At 37.6% G+C, this 15,146-nt stretch overlaps 1 protein-coding gene across 1 annotated transcript; it reads left to right on the forward strand.

The window, feature by feature from the left end:
• The first annotated feature begins 1,101 nt into the window (after window positions 1-1,101).
• LOC148040007 (GDP-L-galactose phosphorylase 2-like) lies at window positions 1,102-4,917 on the forward strand. Its single transcript, XM_087695774.1, has 7 exons — window positions 1,102-2,235; window positions 2,727-2,842; window positions 3,141-3,200; window positions 3,285-3,521; window positions 3,622-3,807; window positions 3,882-4,136; window positions 4,276-4,917. The coding sequence occupies exons 1-7, from the start codon at window positions 2,118-2,120 to the stop codon at window positions 4,642-4,644; spliced, it is 1,341 nt and encodes a 446-aa protein (XP_087551900.1). The 5' UTR covers window positions 1,102-2,117; the 3' UTR covers window positions 4,645-4,917.
• Window positions 4,918-15,146: the final 10,229 nt, after the last annotated feature.

The raw sequence follows: 15,146 nt of genomic DNA on the forward strand, positions 1-15,146 counted from the left end.
TACTTTTAGCCTTGGAAATCGAAGCACCCTTGGGAAACCCAACCTTTAAGTAGAACCTTTAGATAGAGCATTTGTCTAAGGGATATTTTAGTGATGCTTGATGTGGATGATTATGTCTTCAAGATGGATGTATACCTCCCTTTTTTAATATTGACGTGCAAACCAATTAGCTCACTCTGATATACTTGATATACTGATATTACTTGCCTTCACCATATGGTAAACAATAAGTGAGAATAAAATAAGAATTAAACAAATAGCATGAGAGAAGAAAACTCCAAAAGCTTGCACAACACAATAATGGATACAATCTCTCCCCATGCATGGGCGAGCACCTCCCCTAGAATGTATTTATATTAGAATAAGCTTTTGTATCCATAATACATTGAAAGCATCCATTTGTGTTTCTTACTTTTCCTCACTTTGCACGACAGGCTTTTCTATATAAATAAATCAAAATACACTCAATTCTAATAGCTTTACAAAAATAATATTTTATCTTCTCTAATAAATACATCAAAATAAATCTATTATACATGTGGGCATGCAAAGTCCTTACGCTAATAGGCGCATATAAAATGTAATGGCTCTTTTGATAATATATTTTCCATGATGTAGAGCACATAATATTAGCGAGCTTGTTGTGTAACCACCCTAAGGTCGAGTTGGCACACGAATGGATACTAAGGTTGTAGGCATTTTGTCACAGCGAGAACACCACCACACAAAAACGGTGGCAACAATTGAGGCAATTGAGTTGGCACACGAATGGATACTAAGGTTGTAGCGAGAACACCACCATACAAAAATGGTGGCAACAATTGAGGCAATTGGGAACCCCAAGGGAACTGTACCATGAAGTGCGAGTGCCTGGCCTAAACTCTTGATTGACAAGGCCGACTCCTGAAACAGTAAAAGACGGAACGCCTAATAAAAATTGAAAAAGAAAACCAAGAGCCAATAAGAAATAAGCTTTATAAAAACAGCAAAATTCTCGCCATGTAGATTAGTGTGGCGCTTAAGAGACAACGAAGGCGACCTATTCTCTTACTTAAAGTGCAAACCAACCACAGATAACGCAAGATTAGAGAGAGAGAGAGAGAGAGAGGCTCAGAGGAGGAGAAGAAGAGACGCACAAATAGTCACCAGAAGAGAAGAAAGAGACTCGAGAGAGAGAAAAAAAGGCTGTGGAAGTAGGCTCTCAGTATGTATATCTGATGATTCCACTTCTTTCTTCGTATATACCCCTGTCCTGCATTTCTTAGCCTGTTGTCTTGCCTAGCTTTTAGGTGCTCTTTGCCTTTCCTTACATCTCTCCATCCCTCTCTCTCCCAATAGCCATTGAGAGCATTTACTGTGTTCTGTTCCATATCTCTCCATCCATCTGTGTTCCAACAGCTATAGAGAGCTTTTGCTCGTTTCACTCCATACCCATTGCTGTATGCTTTTTTGGCTTCTCTTTCTGTTTTCTGTGTTTGTTCCGTAGCCAATCCTTACATCTCGATCCTTTTCCTGTGTTCTGTTCCATAGCCACTACCATAGCTGTGCTCTGTTCCAGGTGCTCTGTTCCTCCCCTCTTTGTGGTATTTGCATGTGGGAAAGCCAATAGCCCTTCCGCGGCTGACTTTCTCTCGGTTTCTGAAACACCCAATTTCTCACACACACACACACACACACACACACTCTCTCTCTCTCTCTCTCTCTCAATCCTTAAAACATCCCCAATTCCAACATCCTTCATTTCTATGCCTTCTTTCTGCACCACCATCACTTATCACCTCTAACCCAAATTTTCCCATTGTGCACAGAGCATTGCCCCGAGGCGATTCCACCCCTCTTTGCAACTGCCTTCTTCTCCAACCCACATCCCGGGTTTGGAGAGTCCAGACACATTGAGAGGCACCATACGGGCATCACGGCTTTGAAAATTAGGCCTTCCGCTCCCCTTAGCGAATCCTTACATGCCTGCAGGGTCCACTTCTTCCTATTGCTGAGCACGCCATCCCTGCACGGAGGAAGGGGCGCCACCCCTGCGGAGGGTGGGCATCCCTCAGATCTCACATATTTAGCTGGTGGTGGTGGCGGTGGACGCACAGGCACTTCCCTTGTCCTCCTAGATGGCTGACAGCAACGGCTTAACCATAAGGAGGATCCCAACTATGGTGTCTATCTACCAAGACGGAATTGAACAACCTGGTTGTGGGAAGAATTGTCTTGGGGCTTGTTGCATTCCTGGTAAGCTTTGCAAAAAATTGTATCTTTGTTTTCTGCAGCAGTTATTTGGGGTTTTGGCCTATTCCAGGCTTTTGTTTGTAGTGATTGATCCTAGTTATGGCCTTATATTTGATAGGGGTCACGAGTTGCCTACGCATTTAGACTTTAGTTCCGGTATTGTCTTAGATGAATTGCTGGAGTGGGCTTCTCATAGCTTCTAGGTGCTGACAAAAATATGAGTCCTATGAAGTGTGAGACACAGTCCTTGGGCATGTTGCCAGGCCTTCTGATAGAGTGGATGAAGAGTGGGGTCGAGTGTGAGGACTTGTGGAAGTTGCTTGTATGTGTTTATGCAGCAGTTTGTCAGCATGACATAGTTTCATACACTGGGAGCAATATTGAAAGCACCAGCTATTATGGCTGTTACCTGTCAGTTTCAAGTTTCATTTGGGTGACGACAGTTGTACTGTTCATTATCATTGTCATGTTGATTGACTTGTTTTTCAACACAGGGGCTAAATTACCAGTGTACATGTTTGATAAGACGCACTGGTGCCAAAACCAGGATGGCAGCGATAGCTCTGATGACGAGGGGGTTGCCTTCCTGGACTCGCTCATTCTTGCTCAGGTGGTTTTAATGATGCCTATTCATGATGCCTCTTTACACAATTCTATGTGATGGTTCGCCCTTGACAATGTTTAGGTGGCCAAATTGCATGATATTCACTATGCTGATATAAACATTTGTTGGGGGCTTTGCATGGAATGTGTTCATGCATATTGCATATGTACTCTGCTGGTTGGACCAGATTCTAATCAGCATGAGCACGTTCTTTGATATTGCTGTCTCTGAACAGGCTCTTAGCTTTTTCTTATATCGAATCTCAACTTTCTTGGTTTGTTCTCACTTTGCATAAACTAAACAGTGGGAGGAACGATCAACTCGTGGCCTTTTCCGTTATGATGTTACAGCATGTGAGACTAAGGTTAGCTACACGTCACAATAAATGTTAAACCCTTTAATTTTTGGATGTTTACTGGCAAATTCCTCACATTTAGTTTTTGTTCAGGTACTTCCAGGTGAATTTGGGTTTATCGCACAGCTGAATGAGGGGAGACATCTTAAGAAACGGCCAACAGAGTTCCGTGTAGATCAGGTCCTTCAACAATTTGATTCCAGAAAGTTCAATTTCACAAAAGTGGGTCAAGAGGAGGTTCTTTTCTGTTTTGAGGAGGCCAAGGATGGAGTTCAAGGGTATTGTGAGGAAACCGTAATTGGCGGGAGTCCGAACATCATTGCTATAAATGTAAGCACATCCACACCACATCCAAGCAATTTGGAAGTATGCATATGTGTTTCCTGCTGTAATGCAGTCTAATGTTTTGCAACTGTTTGTTCTTTGACAGGTGAGTCCTATTGAGTATGGTCATGTGCTCCTTGTTCCCAAACTATTGGACTGCAAGCCACAGCAGATGGATGTGGAAAGTTTTCGGCTTGCCCTATATCTTGCTGTTGAAGCCCAGAATCCAAGTTTCCGAGTGGGCTATAATAGCCTTGGAGCTTTTGCAACAATCAATCATCTCCACTTTCAGGTATCTTTTCTGCTCTCTCCGTAATTTCAAGCTTCCTTTGGTGTCACTGCTTAAGCTTGTGGCATTGGCTGCAGGCTTATTATCTGGCGGTCCCTTTCCCTGTTGAACGGGCTGCTGTGACCAAGATAGCATGCACCAGGAAAAAGGGTGGTGTGAGAATATATGAGCTTAACAATTATGCTGTGAGAGGCCTTGTGTATGAAAATGGTGGCAATTTCGAGGAGCTAGCAGATTGTGTTGCCAGAACATGCATTGTCCTGCAGGAACATAACATGCCATATAATGTTCTCATTGCCGATTGTGGACAGCGTGTCTTCCTGTTTCCACAGGTACGTGTGATATATGCTTTTCTGCCCTCTGATTCTGCCCTTTCTATTCTGCAGGTACATTAGATACAGACATTTGTGTTTGCTTCTAATGACCGCAGCTCTAGTATAACCTTGGTTCCTTCTTTTTTTTTATTTTCAGTGCTTCGCAGAGAAACAAGCATTAGGTCAGGTGGACTCAGATATACTGGACACACAGGTTAACCCTGCAGTATGGGAGATTAGTGGGCATATTGTCTTGAAGAGGAGGCTGGATTATGAATCTGCTACTGAGGAGTCTGCATGGAGATTGTTGGCAGAAGTTTCTCTTTCTGAGGAGCGCTTTAATCAAGTGAAAGGAATGTGTCTGAATGTTGTAGTGGAAGAGATTAATGAGGCTGACACATCAAACAAGTTGGTGCACTTGCTTGAACCTGCCAGAAAGCCCACAGGTTTGGGGGGATTCACTAAGCAGGCCAAGGGTTCCTTAGAGATCCCGGGTGGCTTGCGGAGTGAAGAATGTGTCATGTAGTCATGTTTGCTTCATCCAACAAGGGGCTTGGCCTTAGGAATGGGTGTTAAGTTATCATTCCCCTAGCAACAATATGCTGTTTCAGTTGCAGTCAGTTACTCTTTACTGTTTCATTACATACCTGTGCTAATACTTAGCATGCTGTTTATACATACCCTATTCAAGCTTTGTATGCTGCTACGATGGGTCTAAGAACCAGTCTCTTTTTAGGGCTATCATCCACGGTTGCACTTTGGAACATACTATGTTCGATCATATCTTTGGTTGTTTAAAGCTTCTTTACGGTAGTGTTAAATCATTGTAATGCTAAAAGACTCTTAATGCAACTCCATGCACTATTAGTTGAATTAATATTTGGTGTAGTGATCTGTTCTTATTGTTTCTTTTTGGGATGTCAGCTTTCTGTTGTCTGGCGGTCTGTTTTATTTCACTGTAGGTTTGTGATTATGTTGCCTGGGAGTCTGAAATAAAGCTCACACAACTGCATAATATTTCTTAGATGTTTCAAAACACTTTCTGGTATTTTTTGGCTGGGGCTTCACATACTTGCAATGTAATGGGTGCACACTTCTTATAGACAGCCTTTTTGGCATTAATATGGTTAGTTACAGGGTAAATCTTGATCGTAATTTGATAGAGCAAAGTTTTGTTTTTTCCTTTGTAGGCATTATAATCAATATACTTCGCAAGTCTTAGAACATGGATTGTGCTATACTTGTTTTGTTCTTATATGGTTTTGCATTCAGCCCTTGTTGCTGCTAACTAGTGAATAGATATATGGTTTGTTAAATCATGACGTCTTACTAGAGTTTGGGTTCATATCTTGTGCTGGTATGACATTTTGGATCTCATGCTGATAGGCCTATGGTTTAGTAAAGGATCATTGCTGGTAGCTAGTGGTGGGCTTTAATGTCAGTTAGAGAGCCCAAGTTTATGTGCAAAATGGGATGGGTTAGTCCAAAAGCTGGGGTGCAACTCCCTCTAGGATAGTAAGCGTTACAGCAGGTGGTGCAGTTCCTATTTTAAGCATAAAATGTAGGGAAAAAGGATATAACGAACCTGCAAATAGCAAGTGGTGCAGTTTCCATCTTAAGCATAAGATGCAGGAAAAAGGATATAATAAATCTGCTGCGAAATGTTAACAGGGTCATCACAATTTACTTTGGGTGCAAAAGATCAAAGGGCGAGAAACCCATCTAACTCTGCAGGTCAAAGCTGGAAGTGTGTAGCCCCTTGATTTCAACCTTTCTTGTGGCCCTTCAATTGAATCTTAATTGTGGTGGCGATCGATCTTCTTGGTAGCTTAGGCCTCTGCCAGGCACTTCATTTTGGGCAAGTTTCAATTTTAGTTCTTGTTGAATGTTTGTAATCCTGAAAAGTTTTCTTGGTTTTATATATGCACATATGTGTACATGTATCTCTTTGTGTTGTGTGCCTGATTGTATTGCAAATAGTGTAACTGGGGAAGGCCTTGGTGTCAATGCAAGCGGACAGTTTCAAACTGTTATTAGCAACTGGTGGTGTCAGTGCAAGTGGACAGTTTCAAACTGTTATTAGCAGCTGTCAGAGAATCCCCAATGTAGTCTGAAGTCTGATGTTGACTTGTACAATAATACTTTACTTTCAGCCAATGTCTCTGAGTGTCAGGGTCCCTACTGTTGTTAAAGAGGAAATTCTCAACTTAAGCAACAATTTCATGGTCTGTATGTTCTTGAGCTACCATGTGAAGATGGTAGTGATAAGTGGGAGATGCACTAGGAGCTGCCTCAGCAATACTATGGCAGACTGCGGCTCTGTTATCACGCCCTGCTTTGGTGATCACCCAGCTCATTCATATCACAAGGTCCACATACTCCAGATGTGTGCCCATTCCTTGGGACTACCAAGGACTGGCCAAATCTGATCAAGAAGTGCAAATGTTTGATAGACCGGAGGTGGAGTAAAACATGTACCCTTAGTGTAACAGCTTGTCCAATCATAACATAATGTAACATAGCATGCAAATAATAAAGGAACACATCTAACTCATGGTCGTTATTGGGCCACAGTTTGGATAAAGACCACCTTGCCAAGGATATGCAACTAGGAAGATTCTTCATTGTTAGATAGATTCCCTGTTTATTACATCTACACAATGTGAGGTCTTAAGAAGGCTAGTTCAAGATGCATGTGTGTGTGGGTTGCATGCTCTACTCGAAGAATTGATGATGGGAGTACAGAATACACAATGATGGGAGTACAAAACACTCTTCTTTTGTAGCTTCCCCCTCGGGCTAGATATGATGATTTGGTTTGGAATGTGAAAACATGCGACTTTTAGGAGCTAGCACTAGAGGGAATTCTCTTGGCTTTTTGGTCCCAAGTATTCCAATTATTCTAATCCTTCTAAGAGAAAAGTGTATACCACCCCACCTACCACATCGTGACCACCATTTCCTTAAAAACCTTGTTGGCATCATCAATTAAGAACACCACCACAACCTCCATCTCCTGTTTATTACATCTACACAATGTGAGGTCTTAAGAAGGCTAGATCAAGATGCATGTGCATGTGGGTTGCATGCTCTACTCGAAGAATTGATGATGGGAGTTTAGAATGCACAATTATGGGAGTACAAAACACACTTACTTTGTAGCTCCCCCCTTCGGCTAGATACGATGGTTTGGTTTGGAATGTGAAAACATGCGACTTTTAGGAGCCAGCTCTAGAGGGAATTCTATTGGCTTTTTGGTCCCTTGTATTCCAATTATTCTAATCCTTCTAAGAGAAGTGTACTCCACCCCACCTACCACATCATGACCACCATTTCCTTAAAAACCCTGTTGGCATCATCAATTAATAACACCACCACAATCTTCATCTCCACACCACACATGTGAGCATTTTCTTTACCAACCTTAGTGTCGTCATCAATTATGAACACCATCACAATCTCCATCTCTACACCACATGTGAGAGCATTTTCTTTACCAACCTCTGTGTCATCATCATTTATGAACACCATCACAACCTCCATCAATTGCGAAATTTGGACATGCCATGCATACTATAGAAAAGGGAAAAGTTCCTAGAGCTGAATTAAATGTAGGAAATAATATTTGAGAAAAAATAGGTTGGGATGCACTAGCAATTTTTCTTTTGTTTATGCTTATCTTACCAAGTCTGGGAACACTATATATGTATATATATATATATATATATATATATATATATATATATATATATATATATATATATATATATATATAGAGAGAGAGAGAGAGAGAGAGAGAGAGAGAGAGAGAGAGAGAGAGAGAGAGAGAGAGAGAGAGAGAGAGAGAGAGAGAGAGAGAGAGATGGAAATCTAGGTACGTCAAAGAGGGCAACTAAGGCAAGTGGAAGATTTGACTTCAACTAAAATCCATCTTTTGTCAGGCCTACACCTAAGCATACTATGGATGATGTTTCAAAAGAGATGTAGGAACGTGCTAAAGTGAAGAGAAAATAGCCAAGCTATAAATTGCATTCAAACATAGAAATTGCCATCGACTCGAAACATATCATGGAAGAATGTATCTTGAATGTTAAAGTGGGATTTACAATGGGAAAGATTCTTGGCATTGCCACGAGTATTTCATAAAGAGATCATTGATATCATGAAGAGAAAATGATAGTTCGTTGGAGATCTAACACATGCTATAGTTCAAGGAGAAGAGCTAGGCTTGCAAGGTATTCAGATAGTGCATGATGATGATGAAGATGTTGAAATTGAAATTGGTGATGTTGAAAAAAACAGTTGTTAAGGTTGAAAATGCAGTGGATGCATCCATACATCAAAGGGAGTATGTTAAATCCATTATAGTGATGAAGAGGTTGCAGGTGTTATACTTAGAAGCCATTACATATGAAATCATTGGACTTGCATAGCCATTGAGCCGATATTGAAAGTTGGGAATCTTGAGATATCTTGCATTGCTCTTATTGATCATAGTTGTGAAATCAATGTTATGGTTAGGAGTTTATGTAAGAATGATAGATGATCGGTGAATGTAGAGCATGGATGTAGAATGCGAGCTGCTAACAATTTTCTTTAGGATTTGTATGTAGCTTGTCCCAATGTAAAGGTGACTATTGGGGATGTCCAATATGGCCAAAACGTTTGTGTAGGATTCCTCTTATTCTATCATCCTTAGACAACCATATTGTTGCTAGCCTTCATCATACAATAGACAATAATTGATAGAGAAATATGAAGAAATTGCACAAGAGAAGAAAACTCCAAAACTTGCATGACACAAGATTGGGTATAATCTCCCCCTATGCTTTTCTTTTCCACAATAATTGATAGAGAAATATGAAGGAATTGCACAAGAGAAGAAACACAAGATTGGGCACAATCTCTCCCTATTATGAATGGGCAAGCTCCTCTCCCATGCATGTATTTATAATATTCAATTAAGCTTTTGTGCTCAAAATACGTTGAAAGTATTATTTTTAAGTTCTTGCTTTTTCTTTTCTTCCATGATTTGCTTTTGTAAATAAATCAAACATACTCTAATCTAAATAGCTTTACAACAAAAAATAATATTTTATCTTCTCTAACAAATATATTAACATAAATCTATTGTGCATGTGCATATGCAAAGTCTTGCATTAATAGACATAAATCTATTGTGAATATGCATATGCAAAGTCTTGCATTGATAGACGTATATAAAATATAATGTTTTTGATAACATTTTTCCACACTGTGAATCACATAAATTCCACACATTAAAAATCGCACTCCAAAATAATAATTTCGCCTAACTTCATCTAATCATTTGCTCACCACAACACAAAACACATTAGTATTATTTCATCTATCTACTAAGCATAATGCGACCAATACCGTACACATGTGTTCACAAGATAAGTCATAGACATGTTTGTGTGATACATGAAATTATATGGTGAATATATAAAATCCACAATAATTATAACCATTTAAACTTTATAAATAAATATAATTTCATAACATTTCTTAAGGGTTAAAAGCAATTGTTCCCAATTGATAACTCAAGGAAAAATATGCAAGGGTGACTAACCACATGCAGGTGTGCTGCCTTCTACGACAAATTTGCACCATATACTAGTGTTGCCTCTTGTGATGAATCTACAATATAAAATTCTAACTAGTGCTACCTCTTGTGGTGAATTTGTACTATAAAGTTCCATGGATTTTACATGAATCACTACCTCTCGCATGAATTTGTGCTCATGGGATATTTAATGTGATTGTGAGTGGTAGGTATCAATTAGATTGTCATATATTGGAGTTAGCACTGCTTTTTGAATCCATTGTGATTCTTCCACAAAATGATTTCTCTACTTGATTACATATTCTAGTGGTGGTCTGGTCATGATCGAGGATTACTTTAGGAACTAAAATTTTAGTATATTCCTTTAACAAAGGAGGATCATCAACTACAGGAGTAACTAAAGATGTTCGCTTGAATGGTTTTAACAAACTAATGTGAAAATAATTATATATTTGCTAGTGAGGTGAGATATGTAATCTAACACATTCTCATTAATTTGGTAAACAATACGGAATGGGCCATAATACCTTGGTGGCAACTTAATTTTTGGATGCATTTCAATGGATTTTAGCCTCCTCTTTTCAATTCTCAACCATACTAGATCATTCTCTTGAAATTTAATAGCATTGTGCCCTTTATTAGTTTGAGGTATCTACCTTAGTTTAATCTTTTCAATGACTCTCTCTAAAATTTTTTGATGGTCAATGGCCAAAGAATTGACAGTTGGAATGCTAGTAGTAATGGTCATCATAGTGGGAAACGCAATTTCTTTCTATAAACTACCTCAAAAGGAGCTTTACCACCAATAGCAAAATGTAAGGTGTTATTGTAAGCAAATTGAAGAATAGATAGATGTTGGTCCCAACTACTAGATTGATCAAAAGTGTAGGATTTAAGGAGGTCAAGAATTGTATTGTTGATCACTTCAATTAGACCATTACTGTTAGATGAAAAGCTGAAGTGAAATCCAACTTAGAATCAAATTTTTAAATAAATAGAGCTACCTAAAAGTGATTACAAAATTGTCCATCGTGATCAAATAATATAACCTTAGGAAACCCATGATTGGGAAATATGAGCAGTTTAGTAGCTTGTGAGGTGGATAAGGTCTTTTTATAGGAAATAAAGTAGGACTATTTACTGGTCTATCCATAATTGTTCAAATCATATCATGGGGAGAGGATGTAGTGGGAAGACCAGCCGCGAACACAATATTAGTGAATTTGGGAATCTCCCAATTCCCATTTTTTGAATACTAAAAAGGTGGCACCTAGATAACATGTCCATAAGTTTCTCAAAACCATATGATGTGACCTATCATTGGAAAGAGCTTGAAAAATGGAATCTATTGAGCTATAGAGTGCCCGATTTGGAGTTATAGTATTCAAGTTATGATAAATCCAAAGATTTGACCATGTGTCCCAAACTTATGGGAAATTCCCATATTCCCCAATATGGTGTTAGCGATAAAAGTTCATAGAAATTTGCTCCCATATGCCATTAGTAAATTGATAGAGGCATAAGCAAACCATATGATTTTCCATGATGATGTTTGACATGTTGGTGCACAATACATTCAGACACAAATTTTGCTATTTCATGCTTCATGGTAGGCCCAAAAATATTCTTTGCATGTAGCTATCATAGATGAATACCCCCATGTTCCATATATATAGGTTGATGTATTTTAGTCATAGTAGTAATTCTCAATAGTACACGTCTTTCTTTGATAATATAAAATTCCATTCACGTAAGAATAATTATAAAAAATAGTGGTGTTAGTATTTTGCAATCTTTACCATATAGAAGAGAAATTAGGATCTGAAACATACGTAGGAATCATGGTATCAAAGGTTTGAATTTCAATAGTAGAAACATTATTTAACTATACTGTTTTGATTGCATTAAATCCAAGCAAATGATGTGATGCAATATTTCCATTAGCCTATGACTCAATCCGTCTGCCCAGATTGCGAAAACATTAACATGGCTTGGCTGAAATTGGATCATGGGATAAAAATTTTAAATAAAGGATTTAATGTGTCGGTTAGAAATTAAAGATTGGTTCAACAAATATTTTATGGCCTATTGATCAATTTTTATAAGATCCTCAAATCCCATCAGGTAACTTTTCCAAATATCCAAAGTATAAACTACATCTAATAACTCTTTATTGTAAGTACAGTAGTTTTGTTCAGAAGGCTTTAGTTTACAACTTTCATAGCCTATAGGATGATTGTTCTGCATGAAGACAATGCATACACATGAAACACTAGTATAAATGTCAACAACAAAGAAAGATTAAGAGAAATCGGGCAACTAAAGAATAGGTGCATGGGTCAAAAAGTATTTCAAAGTATCAAATGATTTTTAATGACTAGGGCGGCCTAAATGAAAAACAATATTTCAATAGAGTCAAAGGAAAAGAAATCAAAGAAAATTATCGAACAAATTTTCTATAAACCTCCTCTAATCAAACTTCATGCACACTCTTGGGGTTAGGCCAATCTTTTATGGTCTGAATTTTCTTAGGATCAATTGTGATACCTTAGCTAAAACTATATGACCTAAATATTCAATTTAATTTTAAAATAATAAATTCTTATCAAGATTTGCATACAAGTGATTTTTGTATAGTAAATCAAACACAATGCGAAGATGTTTCTTACATTAATCTTATGATTTACTAAAAATAAGTATATCATTAAAGAAACAATTATAAAACCTTGATAATCTTGAAAAATTCTATTCATCATGCGAGTGAACATAGCTCGTATATTAGTAAAACCAAAAGGCATAACAATAGTTTTATAGTGACCGAACTATGTCTTAAATAATGCAATCCTCAATATATTAGCTAAATCCATGTGAATTTGATGATATCCTAATTTAGAGCTCAATAATCAATGCACATCTTGTACGCTTTATTTTTCTTTTAAACCAATAAGATAGGTGCACTAAAAGGAGAATAACTAGGATGAATTGGATCCTTATTTGACAATTCAGTCACTTATCATTGATTTTCTTTTTGATGCAAAGGACTGTGCCTATATGGAGCTTTGTACAGTGGAGTAACATTAGGAAAACATTCAATTTAGTGATCTAATTCTTCTCATGATGGTGGCAACTCAGGTTGATAATCATTCGTAAAACAATGTTTATATGAATCTAGAAACTTTTTCTATATGGGTGACGATACAAAAAACTCAGAATTTTCAACTTCAATCATCAACACAAAAATTGTGCATGCGTCGTCTTATTTTCTAAGTGCTCGCTTAACGTGCTTATGAATAATTAAAGGGAAAAATTCAATTGCAGGGTCGCTAGTTAGAGAGATTGTTTGTCCTTGAATTCAAAAGTTATTGTGTGATTATGATAATCAATGATAGAATTAAATTGATATCAGGAAGGCATATTAAGGATACTTTCTGATGATTGGAGAGGTGTAACTAAGAAGTCACGTTTTCCTTTATATATATCCATAGAAATTTCTAACCCCTTGATTTCTCGTATTCCATTCTATCTAATGCCTTGAAATGTAGGTTTGACCTTATACAATGAAGGACTAGTTTCTAGTTGCAACCTGCTAATCAAATTTTTTGAAATAAAATCATGAGAACTACCATTGTCATGCAAAATAGTCACATCTGAATCATGCATAGAAACTTTCATATTCAATAAAGCATGTAAAGATATGGGCATACCTGATTTTCCTTTAGCATTGCTTCTTGTTGCATTGTATCTGTAGTCCAATTAGGGGTGTAGTTAGGCACCTCCTCGATATTGTGCAACTGAGCCGTGCTTTGATTGTTGTTGGGTGGTAGTGGAACTCCACAATTCGATGATAATATCCAAGTTTTCCATGAGGATAACAATTAAAATTGGCCTTTTTATTTCAAACATTTATATTTGTGGTATGAGGATTTACCTTGTTGTTCGAATTGTTGGTTGGATACCTTTGCATATTGTTGGTGCTTGGTTGAAAATTGGAAGATCTACTAGGTGGAAAAGTATTAGAGTGATAGGGCATAAAAGATTTCTTCATGTTGCAGTTATTGTTGAAGAAGTGGAGTATATTATTGGATTGTTGGCCATGAAGAATCTGGGCAATAGCTTGAAATTATTTCTCTACATTATGGGCATAAGAAATAGCTTCATGAATAGAAGTGGGTTTAGGAGAATTTAATTTAGCTTGGATGTCAGATTGAAGACCATCTTAATCTTTGTGTTGTAGTGTGCTCTTAGGAACTTCCTGAAGCATGTACAATAGCAAAAGCCTTTGGTAGAATATTTTCACATAGATAGACACGTTATCACCTTCTTGCTAAGGTAACTTAGACTAGTTATGTCTTGCTTGAAGACTCCTTGAAGATGAAATTGAGACGGAAGAAAAGATTCTTTAACTTTTTTTTGAAAGGTGGACCACGTCTTTGATCGGTCGGTGCTATGGCGAAGGACATTCCACCAAAGTGAAGCTTTATTTGTCAAATACTTGGTTGTGCACTTGATTTTATCATTCTTAGGAAAAGTTTCTTCATCGAAGTAATCATCAAATTGGCTCAACCAAGACAAAATAAAATTTCCATTCTTTTTTTTTAATCAAATTTAGAAAACTGAAGAGCTACAGCTTATCTTTTGGTCCTTCTTGATTTATTGTGTGTTGAATATACCCTTTAGAATTCAAGCAATATGATCATCTTCATCTTGAGCCGTAAAATTTTGTTGACATTCATACTCATGAAGCTCTCTCATGAAAGCATTCAAATTATATTGAAGAAGATTGAATTGTTGTTGCAATGAAATTTTTGAAAGAGGCGATTCCATATTCTTTAGATTAACTTCATCAGTTTTGGAACGGCCCGCAATGGTGGAATAAATTTGATGTGCAAAAAATAGTTTTTAGTATTCTCATAGTGTACGAATAATCATTGAGAAAATCCTCAACAATTCCCCATGCATGAACAAGAATTTACTTTTGGATAGTGTTGATACTTCTCTATGTGTGAACAAAATATAGTTCTGATCAACCTCTTCCACATAGAAACAAAGGCTTGTAGCAATAGTAAAACATGCATATAAGGGTTGACATAGAAACAACATTTATAGGGTAATAAGATATTGTGGAAAGGCTTGGTGGTGGTAAAAAGGGTTGGTAGGAGGCTTTTTCTCCTCACCTTCCTCTTTTTATAAGAAATATGGGCATTGTCTCCAAAGAAGAGAAAAAAAATAAAGCTTATGCTCTAAAGCTTAAGTTGATCATGATGACAAAAGCAATACACATGTAGGTAGTGTGGATGATTGGCAACCGTATGTCAAATCCATTGCCCCCAATGGTAGGACATTGTTGATCTACTAGTGGTTTGAAGCTTGGGGAGATGGCATAATCTGATCTATCTACTCTAATTAGGCTAATTCTCCCTCCATCACTAAACCACTAGCTT

Source organism: Lygodium microphyllum, chromosome 2 (genome assembly GCF_053477565.2).
Source record: "Lygodium microphyllum isolate KBCC chromosome 2, Lygodium_microphyllum_v1.1.10, whole genome shotgun sequence".
NCBI lineage: Eukaryota > Viridiplantae > Streptophyta > Polypodiopsida > Schizaeales > Lygodiaceae > Lygodium > Lygodium microphyllum.

Coding starts and splice junctions, on each gene's coding strand:
- LOC148040007 (XM_087695774.1), top strand. CDS start 2,118: ATGGCTGACAGCAACGGCTTAACCATAAGGAGGATCCCAACTATGGTG. Junction 2,843..3,140: donor ACTCGCTCATTCTTGCTCAG/GTGGTTTTAATG, acceptor TAAACTAAACAG/TGGGAGGAACGATCAACTCG. Junction 3,201..3,284: donor TTACAGCATGTGAGACTAAG/GTTAGCTACACG, acceptor GTTTTTGTTCAG/GTACTTCCAGGTGAATTTGG.